We start from the raw sequence: 19,202 nt of genomic DNA, 5'->3' as shown, positions 1-19,202 counted from the left end.
TGAGATTATAAGAGAGAAGAAGTAAAGAAGAATCGTTCCATTACATGCCACGTCTCGGTGGTTAGTCAAAATGGTCTTTTATTTTGAAGCCCTTGACAGGAAGTGTGACGGTCGACGGTGACCGTCGGCAATTCTGCCTGTTTGAGCGGAGCTGGCTGCCTGCATGCGGAGCTGATCTGATCGCGCTGCATTCCAATGTAAACGGGACGCAACCGCCGTGCGGACTGTATGCCTCCCCGAACCGAACCGTCCTCGGTCTCGATCGCAACGGATTGAAAAAATAAATAAATAAAAATGTCCGCGTCCAGCTGCTGCCCGGACGGATACCGGGCGCTGAGCTCCGTGGAGCTGCGTGAGCTTCTACAAAACGACGACAAAATGGACCAAATCATTCGGCTCAATGAAAAGGTGAGCGCATTCTCCCTAGTCCACAAAGTGCCGTGAGGAATTTGCGCCCAACTGTGGTCCCTCCTCCACCGCCTTTAACGATGCGGTTCTCGGGGATCCCTGTTGCAGCTTAATTTGTGTGAAAAGAATGACATTTTCTCTCTTCCTTTCTTTGTCTTAACAGCGATCACATTAAATGCTCAGTGTGGAACACAAATCCGCTTTACTTGTCTCATCGATTGTCTGCGTGGCGAGTGGTGGTTTTTTTGGGGGGGGGATTGGACTGGGGTTCCTCTACAGACCTCCTAAAATACCTGCGACGAATTTCTCGCCAAATGACGCAAACATTAAACGCACTGGCGTTTATATGTGTCTGTTCTGCCCAAGTTTTCATTTTAATGCGTCAAAGGTTTTCTCACCTCGAGGCGCCGCTATGCTTGACTGTCTCCGTGTGAAAGTCCCTTTCACATAACTGTAAATTCACCGTCACTCGCAGGTTCGTTCTCTCTGTCGTAGAATGTGACCATGTCGTGGTGCTCCTTCAATGGCACTAACGTACTGTACAGTTCGGCTGTATAATTACACACATCAGAGACGGTTGTTATAGCAGATTTTCAACTTTTCCAGTTTTACAAACTCGTCGCACCGGATCTCTTTCCTGTTTGGGATCCGTTGGCGAGGGAGCTCCAGTCGCACTCAGAATGCATTGTTTTTCTGCAGAGGTTTGCCCGGCTATGTTTTCTACCGACGCCGAAATGATCTGTGAGCGCTTTATAATTGGTGATTGTGGCGTGGTTTTTAAAACGCGAAAGGTATTAAATTGCGGGTTTTTTTTTTTTTTAAGGGAGGTCCAAGCACCGCGCTGCGCGTTGGAGAGGCACGTTTCAGCTCTGCATGATGACCTTCCTGACGTAAAGCCATACAACATGAGGCAAACACGCAGACACATTGAAGCAGAACAAGAATCGAGTCGAGGCTGCGTTCCCAAAACTTTGTGATCACCCCCGTCTTAAAAATAGATTTTCTTTCGCCGACTGAAAGGACCCCCAGTCAGGATTGTGGGTGGTTTGCATTGTTCACATCTCAGGGTGGGGTGAAAATTAGCAGTGTGTGCAGTGAAACATGACCAGGGTGTGAAAAGCATGGTTATATATGTTCTCTTTGTGACAGTGAACCCAGTATATTTCCCTGTGGACCCCACACTGACACCACGGCATTGTTGGTTCTCTCCAGTCAATAAGGTTCCTGGATTAATAAGAAAAGCAAAGGTGGTTTTGTGTCTGGGACAAAGAGAGAGACAGTGGTTACTGGCCTGACCCTTGGGCAAAGACAAAGACACGTGAAAGCGTGCTTCGTTGACTAACGGGGGGACGAAGCCCGAGTGGTCGAATATCACGAAAGGTCATACAAGCCTCCCCCCAACATCCCCCAGGGAGTGATTCAGAACCGCAACCCAGACAGAGGGCCCGGCAGGGAGGGAGGAGAGGTTTAGCAGCGCTTCATTTGTCTCTCGTTAAAACATAATCAAGAATCTGCGGAGGACAGTTATTACACGGTTGTCCGTCTCCAATATATCTGTTCTAAGCATTTCCTCGAAATTCTGCACGTCGTCACGGCTCGCTGCTCTTTCGCAGGCCATCATCTCCATACGAGCTCTTGGAACACAGCATCAATCACATGTTAACGTCGAGTCTTATATAAACCACAGAGTTAAATGTTAATAATGATTCATAATTATAAGTCCCGGGGCCTGATTCTCATTAATGACAGACCGCACAACGATACATGAACCGCAGTGATGTCAAGTGGAATCAGCGTTGTTATTGCTGCCTCAACATTTGGTAGTCATTATTGATAATCACATAGATTAACAGATAAAGATCCCATAACATTCCCAATGGGAGAAACTAGGTCCCCTAGAACTAATTTGTAATAAAGAATAAGGAAGCCGTGTCGGGACCTCTTGCTGCTTGAAATGCAGGCCAATGCTGGAATCAGAAACTGATGTTAAAAAAAGAGAGGTTTATTAAAGCTTTCAAGATGTTTATAGTACAAAGTGTGTGGTTGTAACAGACAAGAAATCCCTGTTGATTGGTCAAATTTGTTATTTACCAAAGAGTCAGATCCTTAATTAGAATTTTTTTGTTTTTGAAGAAAACATTGAAAGAAAAGTCCATCACTTCGATTCATTACTCATGTGATACTCAGATCTGGCAAATATTCCCAGTTATCTGAGCTCATAAAGCTTAATGTAAAAAACAGAAGAGCCATTTTTATCCGCACAAAGCAAGAAGTCAGTCAGTCGTGTTTGGCTGCGGAGCCCCGCAGTCTTAACTGTTGGCCAAGTGTTGTTTTTCAGTGATGGTAAACACTGTCAGCCGTGTTTTACAGCACATCCATCAAAATACAAAATGCACCCGACCGCTCCCCAAAGACTGCAGACAGCCTTGTTGTTTGGCCAACGACTCCCCAGTGTTATAACAGACCATCTGTTTGGATTCCAGTGTGGACAATCGGACAGGAATCCTTAGATTAAGTGTGTCACGGGAAATATCCTTTGATTTGAACGACTAGAGTTTCTGCAGCGCCTTTTTCTGCATTCAGATAGCCATTATTCCATTTTGACTCTACAGGGCACATTCTGCAGATTCCTCCCAACTCGGTGCTCAAAAATCCTTTTGACGACCCGTAAAATGCGAGACAGATGCGCCGTGCAGCGCTGGACTCAACCAAAAGACCTTTTGGCCCTCGGCTACTGACTATTGAACGAAGCAATTGAGCAAGAAAATTGCATGGCAAAATGTTAGGAAGTTGCCTAGTGGATAATGTCACAGTGTAAAGCTCTTAGTGGAAGCCTGACTGGGCACCTGTAGATGAGAAGGTACCCTACATTACATTAGGACAGATGAAAGAAAAAATGCCTTTACCTTTTCACCTTAAAAATCAATTGTTGTCCTGGAGCTGCCCTTTCTCGGTGCTCTGCCATCAGCCACTGATGGGCTCGCATTTCCACCAACCAATCGATAATACATGAAAAGTTGTTTTTTTTTTGTTTTGTTTTTTTTACAGATCATGGCACAGTTTCCTCATGGGATTTATACCCCTCCACATTCAGACATGAGGATAAGGAGGTCAATTCATAACGTTAAAGTCCCAGTGATTGTCACATCCCGAAGGATGCAAAATTTGTCCTCTGCATTTGACCCATCATCCCCTGAAGGAAGGGGGGGGCGGCAGCAGTGCCACGCCCAGGAATCACTGGGTGATCTAACCAACACATTCCAACCCTGGATACTGAGCACCAAGCAGGGAGGCAATGGGTACCATTTTCACAGTCTTTGTTATGACCCGGCCGGGGATCAAACCCACAACCTACCAGTCACAGGGCAGACACTCTACCACTAGACCAGTTTCTGGAAACATTTCTTTTTATTTCTCGTCGACGTGTCCCCGAGCAGGACCCTTGACTTTCAGATGATTTTGTGTCCTTGCAGACTCAATGCACCAGTATCAGATGACAGAGAGAGAGTCTTTCACTGCGGCGTCTTTCACTTCAGCTTTGATTCACTCACTCACACTGTGTTGGTTCTGTCTCCTCCTGGTGTCCAACAGGGACCAGTGGGCAGAGCACCAACATATCTTGTCCCGCACTGTAGACAAAAAGAGACTTCACAGAGTCTCTGTTGTTCTGACGCTCCATCAATAGGCTGTTTGTGTGTGACACGCTAGATCTCATTGTACAACATGCAACAAAACTACAACTCCGATCCCTTCCAGGCATTTTTGTCAGAAATCGGACTTTCAGATCTCACTTGTCGCAAATAGGGATGTTAACAATTAATCGATTATTGATTAATTGTCTATTAAGAATTTAATCAATTACATTAAATTAGTCGTTAATATCATCATAACAGTGTAGTGGCAGGAAAGAGCAATTCACCTATAGATACTGTGATGGCCATAATATACCTAGAACAAGTTACTTTTAAACAACTTTTTTTCAAGTTGAAATGTGACCCATTCGAAGCCAACTTAAAGTCAGAGGATAAATGTTTAGGGTGTTTTTGCTGTTCTCTAATGTAAAAATGGGACACATTGGACCCTCAACATTATTTAAGGGTGAAATAATGTGTTCCTTACACATTTTTCATTGTGAAATTGAGGTTCTCAGGAAAAATTGGCACTTATCAATTAATTGTTGTTATCGACCAATTGTTAATTGATCGATAATTGTTAATTGATCGATAAGGTCAATCAACTAATGACTAATCAATTAATCAATAATTTGCATCGCTAGTTGCAAGTGTGGCTTTTCTTGACTCTGCATTCTGAATCCTTCAGTTTCAGGAGCTCCAAGTGGCCAGAGAGACGATGCTCGCGTCCAACCGGAGCCTTGCCGAGGAGAGCCTCACCCGACGGCCCCGCCTCTGCAACGGCAAAATCCAGCTTGCGGAGAAATACCAGGAACTGTCCAACCTGGCAACCACATGCTGGGAAAAGCAGAGTCAGCTTGGTGAGTCCACGGCAGCGGGGCTGGGTGGGCTGCTTTCTGCTTTCAGACGAGACGGTGGTGTGGCATTGCTGTCGAGACGAGCTGGTGGCGGCCATGACGGGGTGAGGGTCAGATTCCAGGGCAGGATGGGTAAATACGTAGTGACACAACCAAGCGGAGCTCTGCCGTCCACAGAGCCGCTGAAGGATGTTATGGTGACTTCAGTGAAAATAAAACACAAAGAATGAAAATCCCCCCTTGTCCAAAAAAGCCCCCGAGATGACCGCTTATGGCCCCGAGCTTATTACAGACGGGATCTCCAAGTTCACAGCGGCTCCTCATTGTCTCATGATGTAATTGTGGCGCGGCACTAAGTTCTCCCTCCAAGGGAGGCGAGCGGAGATCACTGCTGAGTCGCTGTGACACTCTTGCCGGTGCCGGGAATGAGGGGAACCTTCCAAAAAGCTTGAGAGCGTCAGCGAGTCGGGCCCTTTGCGGGCCCAGTGAAAGCCTCAGCGTGACTGCCACTCGGTCATGGGAACCAAACGGGGCGTATCAAATGCCAGCAGGAAGCTTGCAGCAGTTGTCAGGGAATTTGCGAGGTGAAAAGGGGGCCTTGTCTCCGCCGAAGGCAAGTCATGGTTTTGACAGGGCAGCCGCGGGGCAGCGCCGGAGGCTGATGGCTTTTCAGGCCCCGGCCCTAAAACTTTTAAGCTCCCCGCAGGGCCGAGCTTCATGACGCTTCTCAGAGCACCGAGAGCAGGTGATTATAATAAATCCCACTGCGTTGATTTCCAGAGGTAACGTCAAAGCGCTGAGAATTTACATCCAAACGAGCGAAGTTGCGCAGCTTCCCCTCTGAAGACGAGGTGTGGCCAGAACTGTGCGATCAGCTTCAGCTGCTGCTCCGGTGATGGAGGCCGGCTGGAATGTTTAAACTTCCTGTCTAAGTGTGTGTGCGCGCTCGCCATGCACAGATGCTGTCCAACATCCCCTGCAAAGCAGGATGGGTGGGGGTCTTCGTCCTTCTTCCTGCGGAACATCTGATTCTCATTTGCTGTAGTGAGAAGACAAGAGAATGAGAAGGAGGAAGAGGAGAAGAGGGGAGTCCGGGGGCGGGGGGTGTGTCTTAAGATGACAAGCCTTCGTTGTATTGCTCCGGACTTCCTGATGGGCTGTGGATCAGACTCTGTATCCAGAGACTGTTGTCAGAGTGTGCTGCGCTCCTGGTCCCCAGGTGGAGACCAAACCTTGACTGTTTCTTCACTCCTGCTCATTTCTCCAATCTATTATTGGCGCCTGTTTCCTTGTTTCTTCCTGCTGCAATGTCGCTACAGCGCTGGCTGTAAATCCTGAAGGCAGAACACAATATTCTGCCAGACCATTGTTTTTTTCCCCATTATTATGTTGTTATACAGACTGATGTCATCTGTCTCTTTTGATTATTTTACAAAAAAATTGCATTAGTTACTTAAAAGGACAAGTGTTTTGTTAACTTGTGAAGATATGCAATTATACCTCTCACTCTTCCTTTCTACCTATATGCCTTCCTATATGCTAATCTGAACTTTAAGAAGCCTTCGTTTTAGCCCATCACACAGCCACAGCTGACGGTCGACCTTTAAACCTGCCACAGGAATGCATGTGTCTTATTCGTTAATACTTGGATTTGTGAAGCTGGGTGCGGTCTGTCCGTGTGGAACAGCGGCGGGTCTTTATTTTGTTGTCGTTGCCAGCGAACCAGGTCTTGGGGAATGTAAACTGAGAGAAAAGGCCTTTATATCCACTTCCTGCCGCTGTGTAACTGAGTGTTTGTAGGTGGGGAACAGAGTGGATGCGACATCAGGTCACCCAGAGGTTTTTGTTTGGGACTTTCCTTTTGTCAGACAGGAATAAAAAAAAAACTTCATTCCCTTTCGTGATGAAAGTCAACAAGTCGGCCAGCGCTCGGTTTTTAAAGTTCCCAGCATTCCTTTGTGTGCCTCAGCAGGTGGAAAAGCAACAATGTGTTGTGGGGTTCAGACATTTAGTCTGAGGTTGCACTCTGGAGAGAAATATTTCTCTCTTTATCGCCTCCACTTGTGGTTGGTACTTGGTACCAGTAAAACTTCTCCGTAACATCCTCAGACATTTTGGGGAATCCAGTTAAACTCCCACCCAACCGGTGCTCCAAGTGTCACAGATAAAAAGTTAACAGGGTTGGGAACAACAATGCACGCAGACGCTCACGTTCATTCCTGGAAGCCAGTCCATTCAACCACAGTCTGATCACTCATCAGCCTGTTATGCTGCTTTTAGCCGCATCAGATTTGCCTTGAAGGTCGGGAGAGCTGAACCAGCTTGCCTCCCTCCAACCCTCCAACCCCCCGGGCCAGCTCAAAGATTTAATACGGAGCTGTCAGAGAAGCCATTCACAAGTTTCGGCCTTGAGCAGCTGCTGCAGAGGCAGTGTTTATCCCAGGAGTCCCAGCGACCAAGCAGATTGAGGAAAGACGAGCAATCCACAAGAAACCCCTAAAGAGCAGCAGGGAAAAAAAGGACCGATGAGATACCGATTGGGCTGTTGGGTTTTACTAGCGGAGCATTGCTTGGACATAGAAAAGATGTAGATGTCAAAAGCAGGCGTCTGCTGATGATGTCATTTATATAACATGCGTGGAAACTTTGCATTCTGTAGGAATGCAAAGTGTTCCTCTCTGCAGAAGAAAGTGTCCGGTGGAAACATCTGAAAGCAGATCCTGGTGGTGCGTCTGTCCTGAATCAACACTTGGAAGCGTGTCACCACCCCACAGCAAGCTAAAGTGTGCCACGGTCTTCGGTCCAAAGCCAAGAAAAGGAGCCTGTAGTCCTGTTCTTTGCCCTTGCTTTAATGAAGGTCTCTGCGCCGTGGCTGCCGTGCTTTACAAGCGACCTGTGGCGTCTTAACTCTTGTCATAGAGCTCCCACCTCCTTCTCCCCACCATACACTATTGGCCTGGTTACACTCCAAACTTGGAAGATTGAGATTGGAGATTTCTAAGATGTATCTGTGAGGGTTCAGACCTAAAATTCCAGCAATCCCGCTGCCTCGCAGCGACCGATGTGTCATCACAACTTGTGTACCATCATTGGCATCATTGTTTTCCCCCCGACCGCCACGTTTGACCCCCCTTTTCCTCACTTGTCCTTCAAACCAAATAAGCTGGGCAGCTTTTTCAAGGGGAAACAATCGTGTTCATCAACCAGCGACTGATAGCCCGTTTGAGGTCTTTTCCATCTGGCGCTCCTTCAGTCTGGATATCAGCGACTGCATTACCGGCAGGTCAGGCATGAAAAACAGAAATCTGCTGCGCCCCCAGGCGCAACCACGCCTTGTGGAGGAAGGCGGCCTCTCTGATATTTTACTGACATTTCAGATCAAGTAGATCAGCTCCTTCCAGAATATACATATCACCAGGGAGCCATTTATTTTTAAACAAGCACGCAAAAAGTCGCTTCAATCAACATTTCATACTTCTTCTTTGCTGAAACAATATGAAAATATCATCGCTGTCATGTTTAAAGGGATGCATTTCAAACATCATTCCTACATACCTGTGTACACACCATCGTGATATGAAGCAGTTTGGCCCTGACTGCAGCATGTAAATTGGACGACAAGTTCATACAAGCAGCTGCTCTACGGTTTCTATATGGTACCTGAAGGCAGCGGCTCGGAACTGTTGAGTTGCAGCACTTAATGGCGCTGTGAAATCTCGCACAGCAATCTCAGTGTTTACAGTCATTAATCACATGCAAATAACCGCAGGCTGCGACAAAGTAACCACGCGCATCTCTGCAAACATTCTGCTGTCTTTCGTCACTTGATATTCTGCCGGTGTGCACACGAGTTTTCAGCATCTCTTTGGTCCTGCGCTTTCTCTCGCAGCTAATTTACCATTCGCTGCTCTGTCTGATCAGCAACAGGGTGAAGCGTCAGTATGCCATATATGTTAGGCGTCAACTGGAACAACTCAAGAGTAGAAAATAATCTAGAAGTAAAAACATTCCAGTATTTAATTGATTTTGGTAAATGGACAGCACTTGTATAGTGCTTTCCACCTCATTCACCCATTCACTCACATCGGTGGCTGCTGCTATGCAAGGTGCTGCCAGCCCCATTGGGAGCAATTTAGAGTTAAGTGTCTTGCCCAAGGACACAACGACAGAGTAGGATGGAGTGGAATTTGAACCGCCAACCTTTCAGTCATTGGACGAACCACTCTACCTCCTGAGCTACAGTCGCTCTGATTATGTGTGCAGTGCCCTCCACTGCAGTGAGATTTGCCGGCAACACAGCCCAGCATACACAAATAATAGGCGTAGTAAGGTTTGCATCATAACTGGCAAGGCATTTTCAGAGTAAATTGCCTTTAGCAGAGGAGCTGCTGCCAATTTACAGTTCACAGCGCATACAGTTTCAGTCATGCGCTTCGCCTTGTTGTTTTCTGGACCCCGCGGTGGTTCATAAACATGTCGACGTCAGCTGGTGGCTGAGGGTAACTGTCCGTGTCATGCACGTGTCCTGCAGGTTGCAACGCTGCTTTCAGATCACTGCCGAGTCTCAGGCCGACAGGAACGGACGTCCTCGCGAGCGTGCAAACCAGAAGTGACGCCGCCTCTTCCCTCCGCCCGAGGAGCATAAAGGCTCTGATTTTATGGGAAGCGCATCTGCTCCATCGCCGCTCTGTTTCCATGGCGACATATCGCTTCTTGGGAGCACGTGCATCATGCCGTCACACACACGCGACTCGCACGGCCGCTCGCCGGCCTTCAGGTCTGTCCCCCCACCCCCCACCCCACCCGCACCTCCACCCCCTCTCCACCGCCGCCTCACCTCAGATGTAGGTCACATGCTGCAGGATTTGTTTGCGTGCTTGTCGCCTCTTATTACACCCCTCAGCACCCTGCGTCTGCAGCGTGGGGTCGTGGGCGAGGTGTGCTGTCCCCTTGTGCATTATTTCTCTCTCCCCTCTGTATTGTTTTTTTTTTTTTTTTCCTTGACTGCAGCAGAGCAACGTTCATGCAACAACAGCTTGAAAGATACATGGAGCTGTGGATTATTCATGCGGGGTTGTAGAATGTGGGATTCAGCGAGCGGGAAGAAACTGAGGAATCCTCCCGTTTATACCCACTCCCTCCCCCCACACTGTACAATCGGGGGCTGTTTCCCGAGAACGAGCTTCACGCTCAGTAACCTCTGCAGGAGGTAGAGCATTCCCTCTGGGTGGGTGAGTGGAGGGGGGGCTTAGAGAGAATGAGAGTGTTTTCTGTGACCCCCCCCCCCCCCTGCTCCTGTGACCGGCTGGGGTGGGGGAGCGGGGGTCTTCGCTGTGACGTTCACAGCGTCTCCAGAGGCGACAAGACACTTTGCAGTCAGCTGGGTCAGGCGTGTTGGTGGGAGGTGTCACCCGCGAAGGCGCTGCATGTTCATCAGGACGGTTACGACGGTGCGAATTGCACATTTTCCCCTCGGTTTGCAGTTTCCTTCATCGCCGTGGTTTTCTAGAGATGAGAATAGCAGAAAGAAGGGGGGGGGGGGTTGAAAGTCTGCACAGCATGCCAAAGAGTTGCATATTGCATTGTAACCAAGTGGCGCTACTGGTTGTCAAGAAATCCAAGGCTGCGTTCAGACTGCAGGTGTATCTGATTCAAATCTGATTCCTTCTCAAATCAATCTGATTTTTAGGGCTGACTGTCCACACTGTTTTCAGCAAGTGTCCAAATGGGATCTGGCTCTGGGCCACATTATTGACCCATCTGACATGTTGCAGAAAGCAACGACGTCTGTGTGTAGTGTGTGACGTCATATCATTGCGACAGCGACACTTGTTGCGATCCATGCTCTGGAGCTTGGCTTGAATGGAGCTACAGTATCTCCCCACACACTGATGAGCCAATGACTTTCCTCCTCTGTCCAGGGACTGCTGTTTTCTACTGCTTCTGTCTGCTCTATTACGTTACAGCTACGCACCTGGAATGGCGCCCTCTAGTCTGGAGCATTGGGTCTTGCGTCACGTAGAGTGACGTCACGGCCGGTCAAAACCCATCGGTGTGTTTGGAGCTGTTCAGACTGAGACACATCTGTCCAAATGTCATTTGAAACTACCACCCGAAGGTGGTTTCAATACGTTTTGCAAAAATTGGATTTCATGTGATTTGTGACTACACAAGAGCCGTCGGGTCTTGGCTGGCAGTCTGAACGAGGCTCAAATGTAGTGGAGTATCATTCTTCCAAGTTTTTCCAGATGTCATCTGTGGCCTTTTCCCCCAAATGAGCTTGCGAAATACTGGATTTGTTCCATTTTTCTAGCATTTTAGATAAACTCAGGTGATGTTTTGCAATTGGTCTGAAGGCGAGTGTAAATGTGCACTTGAACTCATTAAAGTGCCTCCCTCTTGGTAAGCGTTCTTTGAAAAGGCAAAAAGCCACAAGAGGGACGGCGGCGGATGGCTTCTCTGTAATCCAGATGAAAAGTTTGGGCTTTGCTCCCACTCAGGTCAGCAGCAGATGTTGACGACCGCAAGTCTCATTCATCCGGGAACAAAAATAAATCCAGACGACTTCTAATATTGTGTTGTGGTGGTTAGGACACAAACACCCTGTAAGCTGTGTGAAATCCCTGTAAGTCATCCGTGGCTTTTTAGAATCTCAGCAGAACAGCGTGATATATTTTTAAAAGACACTCTGTGATATTTCATGTTTTTTTTGTTCAGATGCCAGAATGAGCAGGTTGTAATGCTCTGTGGTGGGTTTCATTTTGGCTTTGTTAGCTGCAGCCTCTGTTTCCTTTTTGTCCAAGGCACTGTGCATTTTTAATGGTATTGACATTGACATAAATTATTCAGTCATGGTGTAATTTTATATGAACACCGAGGCCTGCTGGTGAAGAGTGAGAGAGAAGAAATTACTTACAGTTCCTGTTTTGCATATTTATGAAAAAAAAACAAACAGATGAGAATAGGTAAGACAATGGATGAAAAATGAGAAATGTTTGGTGTGTTTTTTTGGGATGTTTGGTGTTTTTTCACCCATGTACTTCAAACCATCAGCTCGAAACTGAACATTTGCCGCCACCATTTTATCCTCTTCTAGCAAACAGTCCATCAGATGCTCCTCCTGCCAAGCCACATCTCTTGCTTTGTGATCTGCAAAACAGCCTCCTGTCGCGCCATCCCTTGAACGCCAGACTGCCTCATGTCTCTGCCCGGCTCAGCGGTGCCCTGTCTTGTCGTTGCAGACTCTCGTATCCAGAAGCACAGCCTGCAGACGGCTCAGAACCTCCTGCAGGAGGAGGTGGCGCACGCAGAGGAGCGCTCAGAGGTAAGAACGCCAAGCTCCTCTCCACCTCTCCGCCGACGAGCTGACGCGCTGATCTCTCACATCACTGTGACGGCGCCGCGCCGCTCCCGCAAAGCGGCTCTTGTGCACAAAACCCGACAAAGCGGCCCACCCGCCACTGTGAAGACAGTCGTCTCACACACGTGCAGTGAGCCACACACCAACATCTGACACCTCTGCAGAAATATCTCTCTCTCTCTCTCTCTCTCCCTCTCTCTCTCTCTCTCCCTCTCTCCCTCTCTCTCTCTCTCACTCTCCCTCTCTCTCTCTCTCTCTCCCTCTCTCTCCCTCTCACTCTCTCTCTCTCTCTCTCTCTCTCTCTCTCTCTCTCCCTCTCTCACCCTCTCACCCACCCACAGCGTGCTGTACAGCTGTTGAGCTATTTGTAGACTAACTAACCGAGCCACCATTTGTAATGTGCAGCAATTTTTATTTCCGGTATCGATAGTAAAGCCAAAATGAAGCAATGACTTGTGTGGCCGTTTGTTTTCTTCAGTCCAATTAAACAGGAAGTCGAACATTTTCTGAGGCCTCGGATCAAGACTTTCACACGGGGGAACATCTTCTTTGCGGTTGGCTTTCCTGAGTGAGCTTTAAGCTGCAAAGGCGATGGCTGCACTCTGTTCTTGTTGTCTCCTCTGATCTCTGCCGTTACAGATTCTGCCTTGAGTGCGACGTCGCTCCAGTTAATAAGCCTTTAGATTCCGTTAATCACGGCGCAGCGAACAGAGCCGTTTGGCTTTCCCCAGATTTTGCATGTTTCCTCAGTCGAGGCTGGAGGATGGTGAGAATCTAGAGGAGCGTGTTTCTCTCCCTCTCTCTCTTTCTCTTTCTCTCTCTCTCTCTCTCTCTCTCTCTCTCTCGCTCTCTCTCTCTCTCTCTCTCTCTCTCTCTCTCTATCTCGTTCTCTTTCTCTCTCTTTGTCTGCTTCATCTCTAGCCTGGAGTGTAACTGGCTTAATTAGGAACCGTCTGTGATAGGTAGCGGCACGCAGAGCGTTCGTTATCTAACGGAGGAATCGAGATCCTGCAACTGGCTGTGGTGAAAAAAGAGCCTTCAGCCTCCCAACTGAGCTTGTGTTAACGTTGCCATTCTGTGCTGAGCTCAGAGTGATTCAGATTGTCACAGCTTTAGTTTCCTGCTGATGGTGCGTTTGTGTTACAGCGGAGTCCTCTCCGCTGCTGAAGTGAGGAGTCTCTCCTGACATGATCCGTCTCTCTCTCTCTCCTTCTCTCCTTCACACAGGCACGGAAATCTGTTATTGCAAGTGCACGTGGCCTAAATAAAACAACAGAAATTCTATTTTGTGTCCTCAATTTCACCATTACGAACATCTTCTCTGTTAATCTGCACACAAGAAGTACAGATTCCAGGTTTATAAATAGCAGTGACGTCCTGGTGAGGCTCTAGATGTTGACGACAGCCCTCCTGCTCTTTTGCTTGTGTGAACATGTGCGAGGCAACTAAAGTACAACAAGACGATCCAGCGCTTTCTTAGCAGACCCCAGGGTCATTCAACAACCACTGAAACTTCTCACTGTGGTGAGAGTTTTTTTTTTTTTCCTTTGCTACAATATGACTTTGAATAGAGGAAGTCCACATTCATCTCCCCACATCCTGGATACTCAGAAAAACATAGATCACACGGCTTACAAGCTCTGCCAAATGGAACAGAGTGTTTGCTGTCGGCCGCGTTAAGCCGACTGTAAGTGAAACACTGTCGCTGGGGTTCGTGCATAAACATCCCAGAGCTGATTAGAAATCTTCATACCAAGCAGAGTTTGTTTGAGTTCCCCGCCATCGGAGCCCCCGTCTTTGTGCGTCGTCCTGTCAGCTCATGTCAGTTTGTTTGTCTGCCCTTTTTCACAGGAGCTGCTGGAGAAGTTCATGGAGGGAAACCTGAGCCTGGATGAGTTCCTGGACTCCTTCCAAGGCTCCAGGAAGACATATCATGTTCGCCGGGCGCAGGCGGAGAAGATGCAGGAGGCCGCCCAAGCCAAGCTGCAGCACAGCAAGTCCCGGCGGGCGGAGGAGAACCACGTGCCGGAGGTAAAGAGGGACTTGGAGCAGCCTCAGGAGCCTCAGCGGCCCAACGGCTTCCTACCGCAGGGACCCCTTCGAGTGTTCCAGGTCCGCTACGGCCTCACACCAGCCATCCTTGTCCCCCATTACCCTGTCTCCCCGCCGGCCTCGGCCCCGAGCTATCATAGCAGCACCACCACTCCAGACCCGCAGCCCGGACAGACCCACATCCTGAGTCCCAGCAACCCGCTCCCAGGTCACGGCCAACCCGTCGGCCTCAGGGTCATCGGACAGTTACCAGGTGGCTGGCCAGCCAATGGGCGGCCGGTGAGGTTGCAGCAGCTTTACAGGCCCAACCCCCAACAGCCCGAGCCGCCATACCGATAAGCACAAGGAGGGAGGAGTGAGGCGAAAAGCAAGTGCGAGGGGTCTTCCGAGATATGAAACCAGAATGACTGTTGCGCTCATGCAAACAAAAGACTGATCTGGAGACGGGTGGTGCTCCGGAGTGTCCGTTTACATCTCCATCCACAGCACAAAACCATCAGGAGCAGAGATGGAGAAGGTCAGGGTGGGATGCGTTGGTTGAGTTCCTTGATCTCATCTCAAACTTTTGATTTTAACTGAACATTTATCAGTTGGTTGGTATAGTCTGATGTCCAGGCCTGAAACCGTTTGATATTAGCTGCATTTACTGGAATATTTCAGTAGGAGGAGTGGAGTGGTGCAGTGGATCTTCAAGCACCAGCTCCTGGATTCCAGTGTTTCCAGCACTTTGGGACATGCAGCTTTGCTGTCCTTCTGCTGGTTTAAGGATCCTCCTTTGACATGGAATAGTATCCATGGCTGACTCCATCCAAAGGATCTCTCGTACTCCAAGGCAATGAGTTAATTCCTTGGTTTGATTGTGTTTGATCTTAGAGCTGCTGATCTACATGTGACACCTAGTGGTAAAATATGGCATGTCCTGTTCATTATCAACATTTCAACATTTTTATACCAGCCAAACCCAAAGACCAATCCAACTGCACAACAATAGAAATGTTGAAAGTTTTTACGTAGACTTTTAGGAGTCGCCTCATTCAAACAATCTAGCGGTTATTTAGTCCAGTTGTTGAGATACCATTATCACCACAGCCACTTGCTTAATGTGGATGTGGAGTCCCTGAATAAATGATTGGTTTGCTTATTATTTATCACCAAACTCTGATTAGCAATATTATGAAATGAATGCACAAGTGCAGATTCCATCACTGGATTTCATACTGCTGTCAAATTCCATCATCCAGGACATATATGTTTTTTTTAATACTTAAAAATGAATTGATGTGATGCACATAACATTAAAAAGGGATCTCCTTATCCATGCAATTTAAGGACATAAAGAGTCTTTATAAGGCGCTGAAGGCTGCTGAAATGACTGCCGGCATCAATGAAAAGGCATTGTGTGGAAACTCATCTTGTCATTTATCCTACCTTCAACCTGGAGATGTTCTCAACAATCATGATAGAGAGGCGCCAGGTGGCATTTCTGCACACACAATGCGTTGGTAATGTTTGCAATGTGGTGTGCGTGTGTGCACTAGCGGCACAGATAATTAACCGGGAGCCGTCTGCCTTCTTTTGTGGTCTCGTGAACAGCGTCAGATTTATTTATTTATTCATGTAAATCCTATTTTAAATCGCCAACTTCAAAGCTCGGTGTTTACTGTGCCGAACGAGGCGCCGCTTCCTCTCTTCAAGGCAGTCAGTGTTTATATTTCCTAAGCGAGAGGAGTTTCATCTCTATGAGAATGCCTGCCGCCTGACATGAGGAGGTTTGGGAAGGTTTTTTTTTCTCATTATCCACACTTTACCTTGGAGGAGGGGAGAAAACGGAAGAAGCCTTTGAATCACATTTTCTCTAAGAAAAAAAAAAAACACTACACAAAAAACATCTTGCTCATTAAGAACAGTTTTAAGTCCATGCTTATTGCAGAGTACATGAAAATGCCTTCTTCAGGCCAGTGCCCAGTTCCATGAAGCATCACATTATTTAGGTTTTTCTTTTTTTCTTTTTTTGTTCCATTTTCTTTGCAGATAAGGATGTGTTACCTCATTTCACAACTATGGCATGCTGTGCTGGGATTTTGTAAACCTGTTGCATTGGGATTGGCTGGTTTTCAGTGTGCCACCAGAAGGATATAGGTTTGCCTTTTTTTTTTTTTTTTTTTTTGTCTTTGATTTTCTTTTTTTTTTTTTTTTTCATTTTCAGAGAGGTATTTATTTCAATCTCTTTCGACTAGACAAGAAACGCATATGTTAAGGCCGCATATGTTGGCACTGGGCACTGGCTCCACACAAACATGCAGTTCCAGTGTCCACTCAGGGTTCAGCCCACAGCACAGACGGAGACTGAATGGCTCCCTTCTTAAGGTGACATGCCAGAGAGACTCTATGTTTAACCACACATCATAACAACTCCAACTTGTGACCCGGTGAAGGTTGTGACAACATTTATAGGACGGGGATGTTTATTTTTGTCTGTCCATCCAGAAGATTCTTGTAAGATTGGATGTTTGCAAAATGTGAATTGCTTGTATCTGCGACTGTTTTATTGTTTTTTTTGTTTTTATTTTTTCAGTCTATTAAATTGCTGTGTGTCTTCTTTTCTATCAAGAATTCATCCCAGCAGCCTTCTTATAAAAACACTGGGGCGGGAACACCCGCAAACAGTTTGCATCTCAGACAGAGTGAATCGTGTCTGCAGGCGTTTGGTACCAGATGATTGCGAGCAACGTCAAAGCTGATAAGCGCCTCAGTGAATGACGACGAGCTAATAATATCTGAGTTGACTCGTTTTGCTGTTCCTCCTCCAGACTTGTGCACTCAGTAGCTTCAGTTTGCGTGTGTATGTGCGACTGGATGCATGTGACTGTCGAAGCCCGCTGGGAATGAATGCAGAAGATCTTTTCATCCTGTGTATTAACATCTGATCTCTAACCGGATTTGGCAATGGGGGGGGGGGGGGGGTATATTCAACGATTGAATATCAGCCTGGTGTTTTGCTGGTAATTTTCTTACAATGGCATTGAACCAAACCATAGAAGCCTTGGAAAGAAAAATATATGTGGATTTAAAGCATAAGATGACCTTTTAAGTGCTTCAACAAGTGCTTAGTACTGGAAAATTATTATCTCCATACCATCAGTGAAGTAATGTTGGTCACCTGTTCTTCTTTCTTAGCCAAAATATTACTGCACAATGGTCCTTTATATTTTCGAGCCTGCATAAAGGAACCACACTGATGCTCTGTAGCACCTCGCTAACGATGAAACGCTTCCAGCCTGCAAATTATATCATGCATCAGATTTATATAACACAACCACGTCCATGTAGGCTCAATCAGTCCACAGTGTTCACACCTTCAAACAATTTAACTCCTTATTTATGCTAAGTTAGGTTGCAAAAAATGTTCAGCATTAGAAAAGCATTGGATAAGACATGAAAGCTAACCTGTGCTGCAGCTACAATGTAAAACGTGGCCTATTTGTCACATCCAGTGACAGCTGTCTACCAACTTTGATGCTTTTGGCTTACACCTGCATTTATAGGCAGCATTTTCAGAGAGAGCTTACTAATGATAACCTCTCCTAGTGGCTGACAAAAAGTTAGAAACAAGTTTTCCCCTGAATTTTTTTTATTTTCCTCTTAACAAAAAATACTAATCTAGCCCGTGAAGATGCAGGTACAAAGGTTTGAGAAAACTGTAACTATATTAATAATATACTGAGATCAGGGTCGCGGGGATCAATAATAATAATAACATGATTAATAAAAATGATATAAACTATAGACACTATCATTATTTAAGAACTTGAGTTAATGCTCGGAAATAATATTTTTCCTTGTTAAATTGATCATGTCTTGGTAACTAAGGACGTGTCATGTTTAGAGACGGGGCTTGAGCTTGTGAGGCTACGACCCAGAAAAGCTGGAGGAGCTAAAATCCATTAACCTGGGTTTATGGTTGTAATGTGTGCTTAATAGGGTGAAAAGGACAAAGAAAATGTATCTTAACGCGAGCAGGTGTTTCAGCAGAAGGTCACTGCTTTATATTGCTGGCTCAGCTGGTAGATAAAATCATGGCCAGTCACAAGTCAATTTACCGTCAGTGACCCTCAGCATGGAAACCTCATCAGTCTTTCAAAGCAGGAGAAAACCAATAAAAATGCCTCGTATAGAACACACAGTGCTGGTACGAAGCTCTGTGTGACCCATGAGACATGTTAAAACCAGACTGTATGTAGCAGCTGACACTAAAAATCATGATGAAATATTAATCTCAAGTACATTAGGCCATACACTTAGCTTGCAAAGCCACCAAACCGTAAACTTGATGAGTATGTTTGCTGGCGGCTGCAGCTGCTTGAATGAGGCTGGTGTCTGAACAACAGATTTGCTGATGTTATTTGTCTATGCTGTTGCCCCCCCCCCTTGGTTAAAGCTGCCAGACTGAGGAATGGTTCCCAGAGCAGGAGATAAGAATGGGCTGTTGCAGCATTTATTTTCGCGGCAAGGGGAGCTTTCCACAGAAATCAGAATATTACAGACCCGCTGCCACTGTTTCCTCTGTAAATGAGCAGAGCTGTAACCCCCAGAGCAGATGCTTCACTAGAGTCATGCTACTGATGTCACTCTGGCTTTCTTAGCCTTTCAAGCTCCGTTAATCAATGCGTCAATGCGTCTTAATGCTGCTGAATGGATTGCCATGAAAAGCATGCTGTTAAGCAGTGACCCGCCAATTTTATTTTCATCATGAACCACCACTTTGGTCTTGTGAAAAATGATAAGCTTCTATGAATAACCCAGTTCAGGTTTAAATAACCCTGAACCTCTAAATATTTAGAAACTGATTGGTTTGTTTGTTTGTTTTTTTTTTACAGCATCTTGTTCACATGA

General features: G+C 46.7%; 1 protein-coding gene across 2 annotated transcripts; it reads left to right on the top strand.

The window, feature by feature from the left end:
• Positions 1-73: 73 nt before the first annotated feature.
• On the top strand, positions 74-17,263 carry vps37d (VPS37D subunit of ESCRT-I). 2 transcript variants are annotated; one of them, XM_076031941.1, is made up of 4 exons: positions 74-408; positions 4,729-4,900; positions 12,139-12,221; positions 14,109-17,263. In XM_076031941.1, the coding sequence occupies exons 1-4, from the start codon at positions 295-297 to the stop codon at positions 14,646-14,648; spliced, it is 909 nt and encodes a 302-aa protein (XP_075888056.1). In that variant the 5' UTR covers positions 74-294; the 3' UTR covers positions 14,649-17,263. The 2 variants fall into 2 exon arrangements, with proteins under 2 accessions (XP_075888056.1, XP_075888057.1); XM_076031942.1 differs by lacking the exon at positions 74-408 and adding an exon at positions 3,483-3,707.
• The last annotated feature ends 1,939 nt before the right edge of the window (positions 17,264-19,202 follow it).

The sequence above is a fragment of the Nelusetta ayraudi genome, unplaced genomic scaffold (assembly GCF_046127955.1).
Source record: "Nelusetta ayraudi isolate G7.1 ecotype Tasmania unplaced genomic scaffold, CSIRO-AGI_Nayr_v1 ptg000033l, whole genome shotgun sequence".
Classification (NCBI taxonomy): Eukaryota; Metazoa; Chordata; class Actinopteri; order Tetraodontiformes; family Monacanthidae; genus Nelusetta; species Nelusetta ayraudi.
Note: the sequence above shows the minus strand (reverse complement) of the source record. Positions and strands in the feature narration are given on the sequence as shown.

What these genes read in the sequence shown, in the direction of transcription:
- vps37d (XM_076031941.1), top strand. Translation starts at nt 295, where the DNA reads ATGTCCGCGTCCAGCTGCTGCCCGGACGGATACCGGGCGCTGAGCTCC. An exon ending in TCATTCGGCTCAATGAAAAG is followed by an intron (nt 409 to 4,728) that starts GTGAGCGCATTC and finishes TGAATCCTTCAG; the next exon opens with TTTCAGGAGCTCCAAGTGGC. An exon ending in ACGCAGAGGAGCGCTCAGAG is followed by an intron (nt 12,222 to 14,108) that starts GTAAGAACGCCA and finishes CCTTTTTCACAG; the next exon opens with GAGCTGCTGGAGAAGTTCAT.